General features: G+C 46.8%; 2 protein-coding genes across 7 annotated transcripts in view; one reads left to right on the top strand and one right to left on the bottom strand.

Annotated features, from left to right (window-relative positions):
- The window catches only part of ap1g1 (adaptor related protein complex 1 subunit gamma 1), a 20,881-nt gene extending 9,283 nt beyond the window's left edge, over nt 1-11,598 (bottom strand). For both annotated transcript variants that reach the window (XM_060071225.1, XM_060071226.1), the window contains exons 1-11: nt 11,467-11,598; nt 7,569-7,772; nt 7,324-7,448; nt 6,274-6,415; nt 4,722-4,818; nt 2,305-2,381; nt 818-913; nt 603-683; nt 395-493; nt 241-296; nt 6-119 (exon numbers count right to left, since the gene is read on the bottom strand). In XM_060071225.1, the coding sequence (XP_059927208.1) occupies nt 6-119; nt 241-296; nt 395-493; nt 603-683; nt 818-913; nt 2,305-2,381; nt 4,722-4,818; nt 6,274-6,415; nt 7,324-7,448; nt 7,569-7,769 (1,088 nt within the window). In that variant the 5' untranslated portion in view covers nt 7,770-7,772; nt 11,467-11,598. The remainder of the gene's footprint in view (nt 1-5; nt 120-240; nt 297-394; nt 494-602; nt 684-817; nt 914-2,304; nt 2,382-4,721; nt 4,819-6,273; nt 6,416-7,323; nt 7,449-7,568; nt 7,773-11,466) is intronic.
- Nucleotides 11,590-23,978, top strand: znf821 (zinc finger protein 821). 5 transcript variants are annotated; one of them, XM_060071261.1, is made up of 6 exons: nt 11,590-11,727; nt 17,256-17,387; nt 17,497-17,606; nt 18,050-18,151; nt 19,699-19,865; nt 20,597-23,978. In XM_060071261.1, the coding sequence occupies exons 1-6, from the start codon at nt 11,724-11,726 to the stop codon at nt 21,504-21,506; spliced, it is 1,425 nt and encodes a 474-aa protein (XP_059927244.1). In that variant the 5' UTR covers nt 11,590-11,723; the 3' UTR covers nt 21,507-23,978. The 5 variants fall into 5 exon arrangements, with proteins under 5 accessions (XP_059927244.1, XP_059927243.1, XP_059927245.1 ...); XM_060071260.1 differs by lacking the exon at nt 11,590-11,727 and adding an exon at nt 11,734-12,261; XM_060071262.1 differs by lacking the exon at nt 11,590-11,727 and adding an exon at nt 12,253-12,382.

Raw genomic sequence — 23,978 nt, 5'->3', positions numbered from 1 at the left:
CCCACCTCTTGATGGACACATCCAGGTCCTTCAGACAGTCCACGATGGTGCTGCGATGCCGCTGCACCGCATTGTGGTCCGTCTGCACCGTCTTTAGTAGTGACGTCAACGCAACGTATCTGAGAGTGTGGACCAGAGAACAACCATGATGAACTACAGAATAACAAAGATGGCCTCTTCCAACCAATGAGGGTAATGATGAAGATGATGATGATGATAGAAAGACAGACAGCTACCCACCTAATATTTTTGTCATTGTTCAAGAGGAAGCGACCTAGAATGTTGATAGCCAATACCTAGAATAAACCATAAAGAACATTAACAAGAGAAATGGCACAATAGAAAAGTTACTGAAATGTGTTGCTGAAGGCCAAGATCAGGTGAGAGCACTCACCCTCAGCCCGCTCTCTGACTTGATGTCCATAATAGTCAGGACCGTCTCATAAAGGATTGCATTGCCTACATTTTTACTGGTCTCTGTGTTAGTTGCAACCTAAAATCAAACAAGCACAATAAACCACTAATTAAGTACAATAAACCATTAATTAGTCACAAGTATGAGTGGAAGACCATGATCCAGATACTAACAATACACTGCTCACCTGTGCCAGAATGTCATTCATCGCTTCACTCGAGTCATCGTCACTCCGTCCTAAAATCCGCAGCAGTCTCAATATCCGCACCTATAACGGAATAAAAATAGGTTGCAAGTCAACACCCAGATGTGGGTGTCTGGGTTTAGAAGAGAGGAGATGGGATAATCGGCCCAGATGAGGACGTTCAGGTAGACGTATGGTAGCATGTGACCGTGTCTCACCTGCAGGAAGGGGTCACTAATGCCGGACACGTCGTGCTCAGGGGAGTACCCCGACATTATGAGGTTCTTCAGGATCCTCACCAGCTGTGGGACCAGCTGAGGAGAGGACACAACAGGAAGGACTCAAACGGTCTGTGGGTCTGGGTGCTGTAGGCTGTCTGTCTGCGTCAAATTAATCTCAAACTAAAACCATAATTTACAAATGACAGCCAAGCAAATGCAACTGAAGGACAGGGGGATGGAGATTAATAGTTATTAGTAAAATCAACTGAAAATGATAAATCGGGATTTGTAGTAATCATTTGCTGAAAGAGACGTCTTTCATATTGAATTGCCAAGAGCATGGTTGATAATATAATCAACATATAAAGTATTATTATAATCCATCATTGAAGATTTAGACTAAGACTAAGAAAGAGACTTTAGTGAACATGTTAAATCCATTTGGATGTAATATGTACATAATAGATCCTCTAATTAAATCACACATGATATAACTTAATGTTGTCTTCAAAAAGGTATTGAGGTCTTCGTTACCCTTTAGAAGTATTCCTTCAATAATATATTAAGATATATTTGGGGGTTTTAACAGGCAGTATCGCTGGCGGTATATTCATAGTCATGAAAACAATACAGATAACGAGAGCGAGGAGCCGGCTAGCCACGTGACAGAAAACACCCTGCCGACAGCGACAGATCAGTGATCAGTGATCCATCATCTGTGCCTGGTGAGACACCTGCAGTGATCCATTGAAAACAGACCCAACACATTGTTTTCAACACACGGTGATCAGATGAGGTACAGATTAAGCCAATAAGGACACCTTTACCGTCGTGACACGTGTTTAGGGTGAATGGACCAAAATTATATACATCAACAGTAAAGATCACTTACACATATTCAAAAAATTCAAACTGTAAATCAAAAGCACGGGAAATGGCACTAAACTGAACACAGATCTGGACACATCGGTGGTGGAAGGGTGTAAAGAGAACTAGGTAAGGCATGCACCAGCTATGAAATCAGAATGTCCTCTTACCTTCTCATTCTAACACAATGCAGGAATTGTAACAAAGACAAATGACAGAAAAAATATGAGGCAGATGTTAGGGAGGGGAAGCTGGAAATCATTCATATTCAAAGAGTTTCTCAAAGTGTTTCTGAACATGAACATGAGGAAGGGCCTCCTGGAAGTTCACAGCTAGAGTAGGAAAGGAGATGAACGCTAACAGCTGAGAGACGAGGCAAGAGAACACCCCGGGCGTAGGAGGCCGTGGGGTAGGAGGTAAAGGCTAAGAAGTAGGCTTAGATGTGGCGCACACCTCAAGTAGGAAATACAGGCTCAAACTCTAGGGCTAAAGTTCAAGTGGTTTACTTTAGCTGCAGAAAAGCCAAATGTGCCTACAGAGAATGAAGTGTGACGTGAGTTTAGGACAAACGCGGAATCACCTCCTAGGTCACCTCTGCTCGGAGTGTGTGTACGTACCTTTCGGAAATGGGACAGCATGTCTGGACTTCTTTCGCACATTTCAGTGAGGAGGACGACGGATGTATGGAGAACACCTGTGGAGATAAACAGAGGTCAACATATCTGGTTCTGTTTGAGGGCGTGGCGAAGAGCCGGCTGACCAGGGCCCAAACATTGATAGAATCAAGGAACAAAGAACCCTCACTGCATGGTGACCAGGCTCAGTACATCATGTACATTAATATAATATAACAGCCACCTCTAGAGGGTTCACAGCCGAGTAAGATAGGAGATCATCGTAGAACATAAAAGGAGAAATGGGCCTATATTGAATAAAAACCGGAACAGAAATGGCACAGAAGCAGCCTGCTTTGGGATAGCACCCGGAGGGACCCTTACTGAATCATATGAATGTGGAGGCTGCGCTCTCCAGAGAGCCTTTCCAGACACACTCTGTTGTAAATAACCCTGTCACTTCACGTTGGGCAGCTCGCACAATGTCTGTGCTTCGCTCTTCCAATCTTCCAATAGCTGATTCGTTGTGTCCAGTGACACAGCGCTCAGATACATTCAAAAGGTAACGGCATCCTGTTGCTTTTCGGATACAGTTAAACAGCTTTTCCCCTTTTCTATTTTGCACCAGTTTAGATATATTACAATTTCCAATTATTGTGAAGGACAAATACGTCCCTGAGGGGATGATGGACTAATGAACGGGTTCTCTGTGAAGGACACCAGAGAGGAAGGCCTTACCCTCCCAGCTGGTATTGAACGTGCTGTGGGGAGGATTCGGGAGTTGTAAAGACAATGAGCAGGAGAGAGCATGGTTCCGAATACAAACAACATCTCTGCTCCCTCCCTACGCTCCTCTAGCCTTAAGTGATGCCATCACCCACCTGTTTAGGACAGGAGAGATGGATCCCCAAACAACCCGGGAAGAGCTGCCCTGATTGGTCAGAAGTCAGCCAGGAGCGGCCCCAAATATAAAGAGCCGCACCGATTGGTCGAAAGACAGCCTGGAGCCCTACAACTAAAGAGCTGCCCTGATGATCAGAAGTGAGCTTGGAGTAGCCCTACAACTAAAGAGCTGCCCTGATGATCAGAAGTGAGCTTGGAGTAGCCCTACAACTAAAGAGCTGCCCTGATGATCAGAAGTGAGCTTGGAGTAGCCCTACAACTAAAGAGCTGCCCTGATGATCAGAAGTGAGCTTGGAGTAGCCCTACAACTAAAGAGCTGCCCTGATGATCAGAAGTGAGCTTGGAGTAGCCCTACAACTAAAGAGCTGCCCTGATGATCAGAAGTGAGCTTGGAGTAGCCCTACAACTAAAGAGCTGCCCTGATGATCAGAAGTGAGCTTGGAGTAGCCCTACAACTAAAGAGCTGCCCTGATGATCAGAAGTGAGCTTGGAGTAGCCCTACAACTAAAGAGCTGCCCTGATGATCAGAAGTGAGCTTGGAGTAGCCCTACAACTAAAGAGCTGCCCTGATGATCAGAAGTGAGCTTGGAGTAGCCCTACAACTAAAGAGCTGCCTAATGGTACGAACACACCAAACGCGTACCCGCGTAAGATTTACACGCGTAACGCAGCTAAAATGTTGCTTGACCATTTTGTGTCAAAAATGGTCCTCCGTACGCAGCTACGCGCCTGTGGCTGCGCTGGATTTAGGAGTCCGAGGAAGGAAACCCAAACGCCGCCGTGTCTGGGTGCATGATAGAGCTTGGATCGGGTTAGATTAAATAATCTCAGATATAAATAACAATAATCGGGTTAAATAACTTCACATGGTGTGTCTGGTGTGTTTCCAGCATTCGTAGTGTTGATCAGCAGATATAGTCCGCCAAGACGTTGAGGTTGCTTAGCAACCAGAGACTCTGTCCATGCAAGTGAACGGAGCGTTCCCTCTTCGTCATAACTATCAAACCAAACATCCTTCACATTCACCGAGCGAACATTATGAAAGTAAAATGCACATTTCTCGCTAAAAATGTTTACATAAACGCATTTAATGGCGTAACTATGTTACTATTTCCACCCAGAATAAAGAAAGATGTCGGCCGTATGCTTCTGTGCAAGCGTCACTACTCTCTGCCAGTGACGTCGGGTCAAGCTCAACGCTGATTGGGCAACGCGGCTAATCGTCATGCGTATGAGCGTAAAAAGTTCAATTTTTTGAACTCCTCGCGTACGCACGTATATGTACGCGCGTATATATACGCAGCTCATACGGCGCTAACGCTGGTAAAATGTTGCTTTAGCGCATGTAACGCATGTACGCAGCTCATACGCGAGTAAACCAATGGTTCCCTATGGAAAAATTGCCGATTTTATACGCGTCTATACACGGGGTACGCGTTTGGTGTGTTCGTACCTTAATCCTTCAGTGTAGGACCAGGACGTGGCCCTCACAATAAGAACACTCATCACCCACTCACCATGGTTCTTCTCGCTGAGCAAGTTTTTTGTGGCTGGAAGGAACATTTCCATCAGTTCAGGGACTTTCCTGATGACATGAACTGCACACAGCGCCGCCTGAAACCAAAGCGTTACAGGTATTTAAAACAATCGGCGTCATGTCCTACAAGGGATATTTATGGAAGTACGATAGCGAATCACATTTATACACAGCGCATTCAGAAAGCATTCAGACCGCTTTACATTTTCCACGTTTTCTTAAAGGCACCCAGTGCAACTTTATGTAAACATTCAATGAAAAATAAACATTCAATTTCTAGTCTTTTTTACACGTAGTAAGTTTCAATAACTCCATACCATTACATATCGACATTCAAGGAGCAAAGATGAGACGTCGTTGTGTGGTGAGAACTGATAGAAAATCGTAAACAACAACAATCGCCGGTGGGGAGAAGCCATTTTTCCATTGACTGGAAGCCTGCTTTATTTATTGTAGGTTACAAAAAATAAAGAAAATGGCGGCATTGTTGTTGTTATCGATTTTGTATCAGTTCTCACCACACAACGACGTCTCATCTTTGCTGCTTAAATGTCGGTATGTAATGGTATGGAGTTATTGAAACTTACTACGTGTAAAAAAGACTAGAAATTGAATGTTTATTTTTAAGCCTCGAAAGTTGCACTGGGTGCCTTTAAGCTACGTCCTTCATTCATTGTTTCTGTGATTAATTGAAACATCCCATAATTAAAAAGCACCAGCAGTCTTGGGCTCATGACTCGCCCTAACCCAGACTGACCAGCCCGTGTTCCACATGGTCTGAGAGTCCTTGCCCTTTGGCGAACTGCAAGCTGGTGGTCCATATGCTTCTTACTCCAGAGCAGTCTTACTGAACACCCATGGATAGGTCTGTACGTTTCCAGATCAAGCCAAAGCAATTTCCACTGGTGGACTCAACTCAAGGTATAAACATCTAAAAAGGTAACAGCATTCACCTGTGCTCAAATTTCATGCCAAAAAGCTCTGATTGAATACACAAAAGTTTACGAAAATCTACTTTTTCAAAGCGGTCTACATCTTGTAGATAACTAAAAGGAACTAATTAATGTATCCATTTTTTTTATACGTCTGTAGTACAATAAATCAGTAATAGAAGCACATCCAATACCTATGTGATGGTGTGATATTGCTTCAGAAACTTCCCCTTCCCATTTGCTAATTTAACAGACAATTGAGAAACCTGAAATACAGCACTGCATAGCAACGCCCAAAGGCTGCTGGCTTTAGACAAAAGCATATTTCAGAGATGATTTTTGGACCATTTGTTCTCGATGTGTATGACTTCTTGCCCAAATACAGATACAAGACAGAAGTCACAAAATAGCAGACAGTAATGTCAACTTATGCTGAAACCAAAAATGTACCGTCCTTTTCAACAGTATTGTCCTAGTCACAATATAAAATTCAATCGTAAAGTCTCCTTACAGACTCAAGAATTTGAGTTCTACAGAACAAACTGTCGTAACTAGTGTTACGCAATAAGTCCCATAACTACTGTAAAAGACCAAGCTTACCTTTTTTCTCAAGTAGGAGTTGGATGTTTTGAGCAGCTTCTCCACCTCTCCAGCCAGGTCACGGCACATCTCCGAGGAACCCATGCAGCCCAGGGTGCACAAGGCCAGGCCCTGCACGTACTGCGTGCTGTGGTTCAGGTCACTGGGAAGGGGGAGAAGATGTTCAACACAACTCGGAAAACGGGTCTATATCTAAAAAGGGTTTTGAGAGAATAAACCAATTACAGTGGATATGCGGTTTGCTCTAATTTAGGGGTGATGGTAGCTTATTTTGTATTTTTTTTGGTACAGGTTTGTGAAGTAAAAACATTTTATATATTTGGAAGATAATATGTCATCCAAAGTATTTTTTGAAAGATAAACATAACCACTACTCCATAAAATGGAAAACCATGCGATGGATCAGGTTATTCATCGATTGGACAGACAGCTAGACGGACAGCATACACTGATCCAGGATTATCTAATAAAGCCTTTGTTCTAATACAGAACTATACGTGCTTCTGTTGAGACTGCTATAAAGAATGTAACTTCACACAACCAAGGAGGCATCCCGTTGAACTAGAGGCGGTATGCACAGATGGCTCCACATATTTCAGTCAGAAAGATATTTCCTGTGGCGCTCGTAAAGAATCCATTGCCCCGAGATGAATTGATACGACCCGCAGAAGTGTCCCTGATACTTTGCACCATCTCGGTCTTTAATGGATGGATCTGTTGGAACGTCTCCTTTGTGAGATAAAGGTGTGTTGACTATGTGGGTTCAGACCTGGGCAGTATCACAGCATATCAGGGTTTTTAGGAATACCCACGTTGTCAGTCAATACCGTCAAAAATACAGATGCTCCTCTTTGGATCAACATCCCGACACCTTCGGAACACTTATTATTATGATATATATTTTGTCCAACTTTTGCTGCAGGATGTATAAATAAATCCCCAGCTCAGCCTTTACACAAACCCCGATGTGTACCGTAACCCGGTGAAATGGTATGAAGGTAAAAAAACATTGATACCACCCCAGCCCTTGTGTTGGGGACAGATACTTACTTCTTGATGCAGTTTGTCATGAGTAGATGAACATCTTGCCTCTCGTCCAGCAGCAGCATGGCTCCCAGGTAGCCTATTCGCTTATCGGTAAACTTTTGCGATGCAATCAACTTCAGGCACTCCAGCTGCAAAATGTGTGCAGACAATTTATTTTAGTTTTCCCCAAACAGGCGTGGGCGTGTGCTCAGACCGTTGATAAGCTCAATGCATTGACGGACACGAGAGGAGAAGGACTTCCTGCATACCTGCCCAAAGTGCGCCGGGTAGCCCAGCATGTGCATATAGAGGAGCTTAGCCACATTCCTGCAGCGGTACGTGTTGTCCTCCTCTCTGAAGGACGAGCGGATGGCGGCGCACTCCTTCTGGATCATCTCGCGCTCCTCCGCCTGGGTACGGGCTGTCCGGATGGTCCGGATCAGCTCCCGCAGTCTGATCGGAGCGGGCATTCTCTGGAGGACACAGGGGGCAGGGTTAGGACACACAGAGTGTCGAGGTGTCCCTGAGCGAGACGCCTCACCCTGACTACTCCTGACGAGCCGGCTGTCGCCTTGCGTGGCTGACACCGCCGTCGGTGTGTGAATGTGTGCATGAATGGGTGAACGGCTGACAATATTGTAAAGTGAGTAAGAACATAATACAACCTGAATGCACTCACAGACGTTCTATCTTGTCAAACTATAAGTAACTCATCCGAGCCTAGTAAAAAAGTAGTAAAATGTGTGCAGTGCAAAAGACGAGCAGGTGAAATTCCATTCCAATGCAGCGAGGCTTAAGACAACGCAGGCTTGACCCGAGATGGTTAAATATTAATAAGACGCACATGCAGGGGAGTGAGATTAGATTCTCCTGCACAAAGTCCCATAAAGACCTGCACGGAGAAATCATGCAAGATGCCATGTCCATTTCAAGAAAATAAGGCATACGGAACTACAACAATACCACTGCCACAGAGAACATATTATACAGGTATTACTTGTTATCTAATTTCCACCAGGGATCAGAAAACGTTCAATAATAATGATGACCAATATGGTAGACATCTACTTAGAATAATGCTTAGTTTGATGGAAAAAAGAATTGATAGCTTGCATAGGCCGTTACAGCAAAAAGGGAATACAGGGAGTAATTACTTACTAAACAAAACTATTTCTGCATTAAGTGTGCAGATAAAAAGTAATTTACTTGCCAAGGGTAGACACCTTAGACAGATGTACTGACAAACCCCAGGCTAAAACTTGCATCCTTTAACTAGTGTACAATGGCTCTCTTTATTCCTAGTATAAAATGAGTGTTCTAAACTAAAGTAATTAAAATAAATTTGAACAGGGGAAACTTGCAATGTGCAACATTTCAACAAGCTAAAAATGACCTGGACATGATATTGGTAGTCAATGCTGTTAAAAAAAGATTTCAATAATGTTATAAATATACATCACAGCAGACTAATGATGTACCTCTCTCTTTGTTTACATGCCAGTGTGCATCGCCATATTTATATAAGAGTATCCAATCTAATCTTAGGATCGCCATTTTACTTATAAAAGGTATGACCTATAGTTTACAGACACAAAAACAGCATTTATAAATCTATCAAGGAACATTATAACTTGACCATAGGCTTCTCGCTAGATGCTAGATGCCACTGAATCCTACTAACTTCACCTTTAAAAAGGTGAAAAAAAGTGTCATGATGATGACTATGCTTTTGTATCTTTAATGCTAATAGATGGCATCTACAAGGTTTACAGAACTAATGAAATAGATGCAACATTTATCTAACAACCGACACCACATCAACAGATATGATGTTGTGCATCCAGTGAGTCTGGTTTGGCTGACGAACTGAGCAATGATTCAGGTCTAATGCACTGTGGTGGTGACACTCAGCAAATATGGTATTGTTGGATGAGTGTTGAGCTAAAATCCTGTTCATTTACTCTTCATTTGCTTTGGCTGGGAAAACCTTATTTGATGCATGTATTTTAAGTCGAGTCACACCAAGCATATGAAGGATTACGTAATATAAACCAAGGATATGAGTGGCTGTTAACCACGGATTATACATTAATAATAATCAAGGTGGGATAAAACACATTAATGAAGATGGAACATTCTCTGTCTTCTAAAACCTACACCCCACCCCCCCCCCCCCCCCTGTTCCCATAACGAACTGTCCGTTACATATCTAAACCGGCAGAACTAGCATCTCCTGGGAGCTAAATAAAACATAACACTAAAAGTTCCTTAATCTATGCATCTATGGTGTGACCTATCTATATATATGCTAATGTGAGGTTTATTTAAAACTTTTCATAAACACCAGATAGCTAACCGTCTACGAAGTGAGCGAAGATGAAGGGGTACGCACAATGCAAGTGGTTTAGAGTTCAGGTGTAAAAGCAATGATCTTATTCAGTAGTTAGTTGGCCAGTGAACACATAGGGGACACTCGCCAAGGTCAGTCGGTCTCTGTCTTGCAGACAAAGAACTCTCTGCTGTGTAGTAACAGTATATCAGACCAATTTCTTCCATACTTCTTGAAACCTACAATGTCTTTCATTCTAGGTCAGTTGGTCACACCAGAAGGGCATGTTTGTCCTCAAACACAACATAACTTACAAGAAATTCACCTGTGATAAACCACCTAGCCCTCAACATTTTGGTTGCAAGAAAAAGGGCAACTGCGGTCCGATTGGGTTATCAACCTGCCATTGGCTCTGGGGCCTAGCCTACACTTCCTGACAACCAGTGGCTAACGGGGGAAAACATGCCACACCTTTCAAGTAACACAGGGATGTATATACCTTAAACAAAATGTATAATATAAGACAGGAAATGTAATGAAAATTCCAGATGAACACTGCCTAACATATTGCTTTATTATATTACATGTTGAAGGGAAAGCAGCTAAACTGCGATAATGGTCCACCATTTAAAGAGCAAATTAGATTAGATTCTAGCCCTTGGACACGTCCGAGTTTCTTGATGAGGAAAATATTACTAATAGGTTATCATTGTACAAACTTGAATGTATCCTTTTTATTCAAGTAACATTATACGTCATAGTATCTTTGCTGTGCTTTTCATTCCAATGCAATCCTCACTATTAACACGGGAAGTCAAAGCCTTCAGGCAGAATACGTTGTGGAGCAAGATGCAAATCGCCACAACCCCTGCCCTCCGTGTCATCTATCCGTTCTGGTCCCATTCAAAACGTCAAACTGGCTCCCTGGCTTCATAACCCTGAACCTATCTTCTTTAGCCAAAGCAATTCATCGCCCACTTGAACATGACATCTTAAATAAATCCCTTACTAAATGGATGTTGTCAAAATGAACCTTACAAGCGCATCAAAACTAAATTAACGCAGGTTGTCAGTGAACATCACAAACCTCCTGTCAGCCCGTAGCTCAACCGCAATAATAAGTTAAGACATCAGATCCTCGTTTTATATTTTGCTCGTTTAAAATACCTTTTTAATACACGAAATACAACGCCCCAGACGTCGGGGACCTCAGATGACGAACTCTGAAGGAACTCTGAAGGAGACACATCCAGGCTGTTGTCACACTGCTAGTCGGAGAGCTGGCCTTGTATGAGGCTTCATCTGAAACCATTGCAACCCCTTCTGCACCAGTGGTGGATAACCAGTTCAGACTGGGAATGCCCGATGGTGCACTGGTACTAGAGGGCCTTTGGAAGCGTTTGACTTAGCGAAACTAGCAAGATTAGTCTTGGATAGGTTAGCATCCTGTCAGTTCACATTATTAGAACACTGAACTGGACCAACAGCTTCTGGATCTCGAACTGGTTTGACTGGCGGGTCAGACCAGTGTCCATACTGGGAGGCTGTCATCTCAATCAACCCCTGTGGAGTGTATTCCCCCCTCACCCTGGTGTCCCATATCGCCACAGTGGTTAGCCTTGACTTTACATTAGCCAGCTACACAGCTAGCACCACTACAGGCTAACCAAGCTATCCCTGTTAGCCGCTGACACCCCCAGCTGCGAGCCGCTTCCCGAGCTCCACAGCCTACAGCAAAGTTGTCAACATCTCGCCACACATACTGTCACTGGTCCGCCTCCGTGTCGCGGTGGGTCCGTTCACATCGTCCCCGACACGTATCGTTAAAGAATACTTACCGGCCGTGGCGGTACCAGACGGGGACTTTTTATACGAGCAGCAGCGGAGGGGGAACACAGCAGACATTCAAAATGGCGGCCGTTCCAGCCTCATCACGTCTACCGCAGGCGGAGGGATCCGCCGGAGCACCGAGGCTTCCGACGGGCGGCGGGAAGGCTCGACGTTTTACGTTACAGTTACAGCTTGTACATGGACGTTTTCTTTGTCATCTCTTGATTAACATCTTCGCTTGATATGATATTTTTCATGGGAGAATATGGGTAACTTATGCATGTTTTGTTGTTGATGTGATGTGTTTGGTGTTAGTGCGCATTGTTGTGATTTGAGTCTTTTCCAGCAGGCGATGTGAAGCGGTGTCGACTGGAAGGGGCTAACGGGAGGCTAACTAACGGACGCTTTCTTATCATCTGGCTGTCGTGTATTTTACGGTCGCTTCGTTGCTTTTATACAACAGCTGGCAGTCCACACCCTCTGTGTTTTAAGTAATGTCATCACGGCGTTCCACAACACAACGTGGGAGATGAATTCAGATTTTCGTCGGCTCACCGCCGCGGATGAATAGTGATTCCACGTCGACGTAGTGCTGCGGCTGTACGCGTACTCGTGGCAGCGGTGACGCGTGCGCGCGACATTACGACGAACCGTTCCGCGGTCGCGCGATCGGGGGGCGCCCCCCTGCGTCGTGAGCGCGCTGCGCAGGTTAGCGACGCGCCTTGGACCGGGAGTGTGTTGTGATGATCACCGCGCCGCCGTACGGAGATCCTCTGTAGGACAGATAGTCCGCATGAGCACCGGTACGCGCTCCGTTTTAATTTATGAAATACACATATATCTATAAAATATAACTCAATACTGGACCTCATGCACTCTGTGGGAACGCGAATCTACTCTCATTCCTCTGGGTTGTGTTGTCAGGTTTGTGTAAAGGTATTGCTTGTCAGCGTATTGTGTGTGTGTGTGTGTGTGTGTATTTATATATTACATCGCCGCTAAGTTTTGTCCCGTGGTGTTCAGCGCTCAGTCTAAACCCGCACTAAGTGAACCATGCCCATCATCCTCCGACACACGGATCCTCTCCGAGCTTTATATTTTATATTGATTAGAATTGCATCCCGCCGACGTGCGGTGGGCTCTCCCACAATGCATCGCGGCGCGGCTATACGTCGGTATCGGCTGAAACGCGCCCCCCGCAGTGTGGCTATCAGGGGGACGGCGGCTGGTCCTGGGTGTGCTGATCCGTGCTGATCGTATGGATGCTGTTAGAGGGTCTGGATCTCAGTCCTAGGACCATCTTGGGTTTAGGGTTCAGTGTTTTCTGCTGGTTTCTTTTTTTCTTGTTGTGATTTTTGGTTCCCCCTTCTCAAAGCGGGTTCGGATCTATCTGAGCTGTTTGGTTTATCGATCGATGATAGGTGGAGATTCGTTGTTTTCTTTTTACCGGGAGTGGACAGTACTATGTCCAGGCGCAAACAGAACAACCCATTCAGAGTTAATTGTAGGTATTGTCCCAGGTATTGTCTAAATCATTTTCCTTACCGTCCTTTAACAGTGCATGTTATTAAGTAGCAGGGTCGTGTTTATAATGTGTGGACTGTGGAAGATGTGAATGCAAGGCATCGATGATGAGAGCTTATGTGTTCTGTAACATCAATGCTGTGGATGTGAATATACGTTTATCATAATTCCCATGTCATCTGCGTACTTTATATATTTATTATTGGCTGTTCAGTTGCGCTTTATGGATTATTGGACCGCAACTTTTTATATGGATCACAAACTTTGATGTAGCCTTGTGATTTATTATTGCTTTATTTACCCTTTTCAATGCAGCATTATTGTGATGCTTGTATGGCTACCTATGATCTACTGTTTTTGAACATTAATTAATTTAATGAATATATAGGACGGATTTAGCCGGCCAATATTTTTCCCTTTTCGTGGGCATACATTAAGGGTTCATTTAAGAGTTGTTGTTACTTTGTTAAGGTCTCATATTGTGATGGTACAGCAATGTTGCATAGAAGTATGATGGCTACATTAAATATATAGATGCACCCTTTCCCCTCAAGTTAAGATTAAATTAATAGTTGAAGAGGCAGTATTCAAGGGATATGCCTCTCATTTTATATTGGCTGTCTTTAGTTATCGCCATGATGACTGAGAATTGTTGATTCTCTCTTGTTTTTGCGGTAGTGCTATTCTAGGCTTTGGTACAGAACAACACTAAACCATCTATGCAGCACTTATTACGACACTGAAGTCTGTAAGATGTGTGTTCCCGGTATAGTGTAACATAGTCTCTGATTGTCGACGGTCCTACTTTCTAAACATATTGTAAAGGAGGGGTTGGAAAACATCTTGCACCTGTGGCTGCTTCAATCCTACGGGTTAATTAGATGAACGCTAGGATCACCCTTTACCCACGGTGGAGCGAGGAAACCAGGGGAGGACCTGCCACACTGGGGAACTGGTTTCATCTCATTGTGGGTGGAAGAGGTCTTATCCTTCGTATATGTCTCTGGTCTGAATCAAACCATTGTGTTCTGAACCTCAGCCGAGCTGTGATTATTTTACCTTCCGTCCGCATGAAATGAATTCAGAGGAGCTGCCCTGACTGACTGACAGACCAGACAGACGAGGAGACAGTCTGACAGACACCCAGACTGACACACACCCAGACTGACACACACCCAGACTGACACACACACACACACACACACACACACTTTCTTTTTTTTAAGTTTGTGTACTTGCGTATCCCTTTTTTTCCGTATTCAAAGGAGTCACTTCAGTGCCTAGACAACAGTCCGTCCTGAGGTAATGGCAAAAACAAGTTCAGAAGTCAAGAAAAATGTAATTAGTAATACAAATCTTTAGCGTTTTGGTTGCTAGTTTTGTGTGTTGTATCTGAAGCCCCTGAAATAGCCACTCTGCTATTTCTTCTCGAGACAGGGTTTCCATGATAGATGTGGTCTTTAAAGGGGTCCAGAAGTCTATCAGATGTTTTGAATGCGTCTTGTTTGGGACCATACAATGACAATACTCCAATGTTCATTCGTCTGGGTTAGTATTCCCATGGTCTGAAGAGGCCAGTATCTTCGCTGCGATGGGAGACGGGGCCCCACTGCTTCCTGGAGACTCAGACAGTGTTGTGTCCGTCCGTCTGTCTCTGTCTGCCTGCATTTGTGTGTTCTGGAGGGGGGGGGGGTTCAACAGAACCCCCATTGCTTGGTGTTTGAGCAGAGTTTTGGCATTTCTCTTTTGTCTGTTTTGTTTAGCCCCCCCACCCCAACCCCAAAAGCCTCCACCCCCCCCCCCCCCCCCTTCTCTTCTCTCTCCCTCGCTGTGTCTGTTGGCTGATGAGTTTGTCTCTTTGTCTGGAATCAGTCAGACACTGCGTCACCTCCTGCCTACAGACACACAGACACACAGATAGCATCAGAGTGGCAGAGACAGAGCGGGGGGGGGGGGGGGGGGGGGGGGGAGTGAGGAGAGACAGATGTACAGACAGAGCCTAGCGGTGGGGGAGGGGTATCTCTCACACATCAATCATTGGCTGGCTGCCGTGAAGCCAGCCTGCTGTGGCGGTTCATAGTTCACCACTCCCACCGGCTCCACCCCATGCTAATGAGAGCCCTGCATTACTATGGGAACGCGACCCAAACTATTCCCACAGAGGAGGAAGAGCGAAGAGCGATGAACTATCGTCTCCTCCTGTCGCGCGTGTGTGTGTGTGTGTGTGTGTGTGTGTGGGGGGATTTCTCCGTGGGCTGTAATTACTTGTCAGTCCCGGCAGGTAACAGAGTCGGTCTTCCTCCTCCCCTCCAGACCTCCTCCACCATTTGCTCTCCAGATCGTAGGGAAAAGCATAAGACAGGATGTTATGTTGGCGGGGGGGGGGGGGGGGGGGAACCACCCAGGACCCCAGCGGGTGGGGTGGGGTGGGGTGGGACGGCAGGAGTCCGGGGGTATCTGAGCCACATGGCACATGGGGCTACGTACGAGGCTCCGGAGCTGCTGGTGTAGAGAGCGCCACTCGGAGCGGCGCGCAGGCAGCAGAGAACAGAGGGCTATCCAGGCTGTCGAGTGCGTGGGTGGTACTGCTGAGATGGAGAGAAAGAGGTACAGACAGAGGGAGAGGAGGAGAACGCTCACTGACAAGCAGGCGGTTAGGATGTGGGATAGAGAGCAGGATGTGCTACCCCCCACCCACCCCCCAGGACTGCAGTATGGTCCGTGATAGCATGTGTGTGTGTGTGTGTGTGTGTGTGTGTGTATGCTAGAGAAGAGGGGGTGGGGGTGTAAACAGGAGGGATGCACTGGCCACTAGTTCACTGCCATTGTATCAGCATCCTCGATGAGTTCTGATCAGCCCTGTGAGAGAGAGGCCCCCCGTTTAATGAAGAGTTCAGGATCGTACCAAGGCACTTGCTGGGGTCTTTCTTTGTTGTATTGAAACACAGCTTACAGAAATTGCCAGGATTGGCCATCAATGGCTAAATGAGTGGTCTGTACCAGTGTTCTTCATTCAGTGTCTGATAATCGCAGAGTAGGTAGAAATTATAGACGAATCGGCTTTTTATTCTGTAAATGTGAGTGTCCTCTTTAAAAGAATGAGTGCAGGATCCGGTGAAGGCTCCAGTGTTGGGGACACTCAAAGCACTTATGTTGTATCTGTAGAGGAGGCTCCATTGTTGCTATTTCTGAGCGGATGGATTATAGTACAGCAATACATTCAAACATTTTATCACCAGATGTTCATGAGACATTGACTAGTTAGAAATTAGAATCAACCTTCCAAATACCCCACTGTTCAGCAACATAAAGAATATAACTGCTCTTGAATTTGGAATGACTGGGTCCTTTTTAAATGCCCACTAGATATATATACTATGACTCGGACTAAGAATATGTGGCCCATTTTCTATCAATTGATTATTGATCTGTGATGTGACGTATAAAAATGTCATTTCCCAGCACTTAATAAGATTGCCCGGGAAATGATCCAAAATGCCCCTGAAACAGATAACAAGGGGGCAAAAAAGCCTGTAACTTAGTCCCCTGATATCTATATGATCACTTATAATTAATTAATAGCTTCAGAAAGATAAGGATAATCAATAATTTTTCTGTCAGTGATACTGCATGTCCTCCGGCAAAAAAATTTCAAGCCACAATTCCGGTGACATCTAAAGATTTCTACGATGTAAAGATGCTCTGTCAGACCAACGTAGCTCTGAGGGGGCCCTGAGCGAGTCGCCCCCCCCCCCTCGGCTCCCCGTGCCCCCCCCATGTAGTTCTGTATCTGAGAGCGCACTCACACTAGGCCATCTGTACCGTGCCCGAGCACGTTTGCCCCCTAAAGTCTAGATCGTTAGGCTAGTGTGAGCGCGCCATCCGTACTCAAGCACGTTTAAATTCCGTGGCCTCAGTTCACTTCGGAGAGGTGTGCTCAGGCCACGCTACAGATGCTAATGAGCCGACACGCGCACGGATACGCAACCGTATGTACAAGAGGCCACCGTACTCCGGCCCAGTTGAGATTGCCTAGTGTGAGCAAAGGCCAGCGGCACAGAGTTTGAGGTGGGGGGGGGCAATCGTACTTGAGTACGGTACAGGGTAACTTTGCCTAGTGTGAGTGCGCTCTAAGAGGTTATGAGTTAATTGAGGCAGCAGCCTCCGGGCATTACACTCGTTGACTGAAATATCTTTTTCCCCCTTTATCGTGAAGCGAACACTTGATCCCACTCCATGATCCGAGCGGATGTTCCTGTGCTTCCTGTTCCAGGGCCGTTCCACACTTCAGGCATGACAGGACTGCAGCACACCATTAACATGGACGGCCGGGACGAGTTCATCCAGGGCAATGCGCAACACGGCATCCACTCCCAGGCGCTGCACGAGCAGGACAGCGTCTCAGGTACCGAGGGGGGTGGTCCACCTGGGCGGGGGGGGGCGGAGCCAGTCAGCCCTGCACTGTGCCTGTTGTCATGCGTCGTGTATTGATAGGGCTGTGTTTGCCTCTGTAGAAGACAGCGATAGCGAACATGGCGACGACTCGTCCTCCAACACCTCCACGGACGACCTCATGAGCGCCAAGCGCACGCCGTGCCGCCTGCAAGGAGCCGGAGTCAAGGAGGTGAGCCCTGGAGGACTCGTCGACATTTAAATCCACACCAACGTCCAGGGCATTTAGCAGACGCTTTCATCCCAAGCCTCTTACACATACTCGTTCGTACACACATTCACACGCCGACGGCGGCGTCGACAGCCAGCTCGTCAGGAGCAGTTAGGGCTTAGGTGTCTCGCTCAGAGACACCTTGTCAATCAGCTAGGAGGAGCCCGGGGATCGAACTAGCAACCTTCCGGTTACAAGTCAACCCGCCCTACCGTCTGAGCTCAGCCGACCACCAGAGTGTGTTCAACATGACCCCACTAGATCTCCGGCTCAGTGCATCACAACGGCGGGTCACAGGTCTCCTGCCATGCTAGCGGCTTCACCAAAGCTTTCATACATGCTCCACCGCCTGCCCGTGTTAAGACCCCCCCCCCCCCCCCCCTGTGGTGTCTCGTGGTCCCCAGGAGAGCGGAGAGGAGGCGGGAGAACGAGGCCACGGCTTCCAGTGTCCCCTCTGCACCCTGGACTTCAGCAGCCCCGAGAAACTCATCTCTCATGTGTACCAGGTGAGAAACTTCATCTCTCGTGTGTACCAGGTGAGAAACTCATCTCTCGTGGGTACCAGGTGAGAAACTCATCTCTCGTGTGTACCAGGTGAGAAACTCATCTCTCGTGTGTACCAGGTGAGAAACTCATCTCTCGTGGGTACCAGGTGAGAAACTCATCTCTCGTGGGTACCAGGTGAGAAACTCATCTCTCGTGTGTACCAGGTGAGAAACTCATCTCTCGTGTGTACCAGGTGAGAAACTCATCTCTCGTGGGTACCAGGTGAGAAACTCATCTCTCGTGTGTACCAGGTGAGAAACTCATCTCTCGTGGGTACCAGGTGAGAAACTCATCTCTCGTGGGTACCAGGTGAGAAACTCATCTCTCGTGGGTACCAGGTGAGAAACTCATCTCTCGTGTGTACCAGGTGAGAAACTCATCTCTCGTGTGTACCAGGTGAGAAACTCATCTCTCGTGGGTACCAGGTGAGAAACTCATCTCTCGTGGGTACCAGGTGAGAAACTCATCTCTCGTGGGTACCAGGTGAGAAACTGACTCATGTGTACCAGGTGAGAAACTCATCTCCCGTGTGTACCAGTTGAGAAACTCATCTCGTGTACCAGGTGAGAAGCTCATCTCTCATGTGTACCAGGTGAGAAACTCATCTGAGATGAGTTTCTCACCTGGTACACATGAGAGATAAGTCGTCTCATGTGTACCAGGTGAGATCAACCAGTAAGAGGCCTTCAACTAACAAGGACACCGAAGGAACAATGCGATATTCAAGTATATCTACTTGAATATACTTCAAACCGCAGTACTCATGGATATGTTTTACCTTGAGGTTCAGTCTTGCTCTGGTTTTGAGTAAAAGTTACAATATTGCAGCAAAGTTCTCCTTGGCTCGAAACTGTCTCAGGAAGTTGTTTGGTTTTATGGGCTGGGTAGACTCTGGTGTAATCTCAGTTCATCCAGTTTGTTTGCTTCCCTGGCTGCAGTACGCTTGGTTTGTGTGCCAATTTGTTTCATAACTGGCAACCCGGGGTACTCTGACAACAGTGAGTCAGAACACACTGGCCAAACAAAAAGAGACCTCAGGAACCACAACGGAAACCTCAAATAAAACATACTGCCTACAGCATTGTTGCCGGAGAAGCCATTATTTGGACCTGGCATGCTTCCTAAATCTGGGGAAATATCCTGGTCACTCGACTATGATTTAGTACAGTCAATTTGTAACCTTTTTTAATTAACAAAATAATACTTTTTTCAGTTTAACCGATGACAGTGATACTACTGTTTGTTTGTTTGGGCAACACTGCGTACTGGGTTGTCTTGCATTTTTCCTTTTGAATCTTATTGTATTCCTCTTTAGCTCTGATGGAAATAATATTCCTAAAATCCCAATTATACGACAATGATTGCATTCCGACCATTTCTTAAAACAATTGTGAAACAGTTCTGCTGAAACGATGTTGTGGTGCTGCTGGTAAACTGCCTGTGACTGCCAGCACAGTGAGAACCCGTCCAGGCCGGTGTGTGACCGTGTGTTCCCCCCCCCCGGCAGCACACCGCCATGATGAGCAACACCAAGAGCTACGTGTGCCCAGTGTGCGGCCGCGTGCTGAGCTCCCCGGGGTCTCTGGGCCGCCACCTCCTCATCCACTCAGAGGACCGCCTCTCCAACTGCGCCGTGTGCGGGACACGCTTCACCGACATGGACAACCTCAACAGGTCCGCCCCTGACCTCTGACCTCTGACCCAAATCAGCTGGAAGTGGGGCGTTGTATATGTATATGTTAGAAACACAACGTTGATAAGACATAGCCTCGTGTGGAGCTTATCGTCATCAGAAGGAGGTGTGTTTGGAGGTTTCTCTCATTATGTCTCATTCACATACAGTATATTAAGTAGTTGATTCATGGCAATGAATCAACACACACACACATCTGCTATAAACAATAGTTATCGTCCACGAGGTGACCACTTTAATTGGCAGCAGCTGTTTGCCATTCTGAAATCTCATCGTTTCTTGAAGTACAAATCCCTTCCACTCTATTGAGCTTTTATTGGGTTAGTGGTTAGAAGCTTTGTTGGGGACATTATGTCCACGCAGGCACGACACCGTAGTACCAAGGCTGGGTGGCCAATGAGGGCACGCTGATGTTTAAATGACTCCCAGGGGAATTACAGCATCCGTCACGGTGGGTCTTGTGTGACTCTTAAAGAGACAGTGAATCCCAAACCACTTTGTTGTGAACGTACAGTAATAAACGCCATTTTATCACTGACAAAAATACATTTTTCACTTAGAGAAAAAAAGGGGTAAATCGTATGTTTTTGCCATTCTCCCCGAAACAAGACGTGTACGTTCCACTCTTAGAGCGACCAACGTTGTGCATATGAAGGGTGTTTAGAACACTGTGTGTGTGTGCGTGTGACGGTACCTGCTCCTCTGTCCACAGGGAAAAGCTGAAGGAGGCTCTGAACACCAGCAGCATGCAGGACTGCGGCGGCGGCCGCGACGCCTGCGCCATGACCCAGTCCCTCTCCGGCGGGGCCATGACCCAGTCCCTCTCCGGCGGGGCCATGGCCCACCCGGGGGCCCGCTCCTGCCAGGGGCCCGGCCCCAACGCGTGTCAAATCCCCCCGGCCTGCCAGGGCGCCGGCCCCCGGCCCTGCCACGGCGCCGCGATGGGCCCCGGGGACCAGGGCTCCTCCTTCCCCTCGCTCCCGGACAGCCTCCTCTCGGAGGGCCCGTCGCTCGGCTCCATCACCGACGCCCTCAACTCGTCGTCCTCCTCGCTGCCCCAGATCCCGGACATCCTGAGCCCGGCGGGGGCGCCCGTCTACCCGGCGGGGGTGCTGCTGCTCTGCAACAGCTGCGTGGCGTACCAGCAGCTGGTGGACGCCCAGTCGCCCATGAGGAAGTGGGCGCTGCGCCGGAAGAACGAGCCGGTGGAGGCGCGCACGCAGCGGCTGGAGCGCGAGCGCACCGCCAAGAAGTCGAAGCGTGCCCACGAGTCGGACGAGGAGCGCCAGATGCGGCGGCTGCGGGACCGCGAGGCCAAGAGGATGCAGCGCATGCAGGAGTCGGAGGACCAGCGGTCGCGCCGGCTGCAGCGGGACCGCGAGGCCATGCGGCTGAAGAGGGCCAACGAGACGCCGGAGAAGAGGCAGTGCCGGCTGGTCCGGGAGCGCGAGGCCAAGAGGATCAAGCGGCGGCTGGAGAAGATCGACCCGTCCCTGCGCACGCAGATCGAGCACGACCCCGCCGCCATGGCCGCGCTCACCGCCGACATGAGCCTGTTCCAGTTCCCCTGCCCCATGGGCGGCCCGCCCCTCGACAACGGCCTCTTCATGAAGCTGCCCTGATTGGCCCAACGGACCGCCTCCGCTCAGCCTCTCTGGGCCGTCGGGTCGCCATAGAGACGAGACCACCCCCCCCCCCGCGCCGATCGAACCCTGTTTCCGTCTCTGAGGAACGAACGGGACAACGGACCGCTTAAAAAAAGATATATACAAAATCTACTACTTTATAATTTATTAGTCTTAGATAAACACGTCCGACGGGACGGAGAATGTTCCGTGTTGTGTGAATGACGTGATGATGATGATGATATACATGCATGTTGTACAGAGATTGATGAGACGAAGAGGACACTGACTCCCCTCCCTGGAGGATGTTTTTGCACATGGACCGGTCATCAGTGATCGGAGAGCCCCCACCATCCGCCTGCACACGGGTCGGTTCGTGTTTACTGGTCACCCCACCTCCCATTACGCTGCCATCACGGGTCAGCCTCTATTCACCCACACAACTACCTCACTAGGGGCCCGGGGCTCTGGGGCCCTCTGCTCTGGGGCCCCCCCGTACCGTGGCTTACCCCTGTCCATCTCCGGCCCCCCCCCCCCCCCCCCCACAAGCGTTTACCGATCCACCACAGATAACCGGGCCCCCCTCCTCATTTGTCACTCAGGGACCTTCAACAGGACGACCCCCCCAGAGAGGAAAGGGGTCCAAACTGAACCATGAGTTTCAATTCGGGGTTCAGCTTGTTTCTGTGTCTGCGCTCATATTGAACATGCCTTGTATTCAGTATTCAGTATTACAGCTCGTCCATATCAGTATAACTCAATGCGTACGGCCCCTCCTAGTTTTGCGTTGCCAAATGCCGTTTTTACTCGTAATATCACCCTCCATACGCTTTGCCAAATAGTGATTTCAGTATGTGTAGGTCAAGTTTCTGTGATCTTCTGCAAAGTGTTTCCGAGGCCATGAAATGTCCATTTGTGCTGCTGTTACCGTACGCGTTACCTCTGACCTTGGAGCCTCAGCAGACGGAGATAGTACCTCAGACTATACTCATTCAGTGGCTTCACGAGTTCCACTACCACCACCAACCACTTTCTCATTGTTTAAACCGTGTTTCTCCGATCCGGATTGGAGTCAATACGACAGTACCTCAAGTTAAAACGTACAACCGAATTGGGCATTAGCATTGATGGTGTATTTTATCCATAAATTACTGACATGTTTAGGACAGGTTCTGTGACAGGAGACGAGTGGTTCTCAGTTCCAGGTCCATTAGTTTATTTTTGTATTTATTTTATTTTTTATATTCATTGGTTTGCAGAGCACTGGACATTATATGAATCACTACGCCCCTACAGGGAGAGATTGTCTTGGATCAAATAACCTCATTCCAACATATTTATGCAAGAGGATGTGTATATTAATATTTTTGTGAACATATCTGATTGTGCTTAATTATATACATTTCATAAATTCCAACCGTTGAATGGTGTTTTGTTAAGTTTTTGACCCATCCATCTAATTTCATTTTCCAGATGCAAATATTCCCAGGGTCGAACTACCAGTTTACATAAATGTGATTTAAGAACTATAGGCCTGTCTGTTTAGCGCTCATTTAACAAGCTATTTATGTAAATGACAGGTGAGGTTGCTCTTGTAATTCCTATTTTGTTGTTGAACACCTTGTAGTCCACGACTGCTTTAAACCTCTATGCAACAGGGGTATATTTATTGAGATAAAGATTAGGTCACTTTCCATGAAAACTATGCAGATCAAAACGGAACATAATTCTTCATATAGTGCTTAGCTACTCAGGCAGTTGAACTCAGTGAGAGCTCAGATCTCTAACAGAGGATCTCATACCACAGGTGGGATTCTAGGCCATGATTAGGGTGCTCTAGGAAGTGTCTTTAAAGGTAGTCTGTTGTGCAAGAAACAGGGTGACACCTTGATTCCCCAAGGGCAGATCGCTGATATCCAATTATTTCTACATGGGTTTATACACAGGTCAGACTTTGAATACTAGGTATTCTCCATTGTGACTTTTTTGATTCTTGTATTTATGTGATCATCCAGGTCCCCTAGTCCCAAGAATTCTACACTAAAATATATGTTCAGAAGAACCATGATTGCAAAGGACGTATTGATGCATTTTCTCTCTTCTGAGCTTATCGATTTACGATTTTAGGTAAGCATTGCATGTTGTAATAACTGCATTTGTCCTATGGTTTAGTATGAGCTTGTTATTTTGATGCTTGACTGTTTTATTCTAAATAAAAGGAAATGACTCCTTTCTGGTGGTGTTAGAGAATTGGCCTTTGGTTCTGTCCATCAGGATTTGCTTTGATGTACGCGTTTACATGATCTTCGATTTGTCAGAAATGGCCAAAATGAGAAAATTGGAGATTAAACTGAGGACATGTGCTTAATGTACTTACATATTGAACGGCTGAATTGATGGTGTGTCCAGTCCCTGGGTAACTGTCTTATCAACTTGGAATAGACTATGGAAATAAAACATTGAATATCA

The sequence above is a fragment of the Gadus macrocephalus genome, chromosome 14 (assembly GCF_031168955.1).
Source record: "Gadus macrocephalus chromosome 14, ASM3116895v1".
NCBI classification, from domain to species: domain Eukaryota; kingdom Metazoa; phylum Chordata; class Actinopteri; order Gadiformes; family Gadidae; genus Gadus; species Gadus macrocephalus.
The sequence above is the reverse complement of the archived record's forward strand: the minus strand, read 5'-3'. Positions and strand labels throughout refer to the sequence as shown.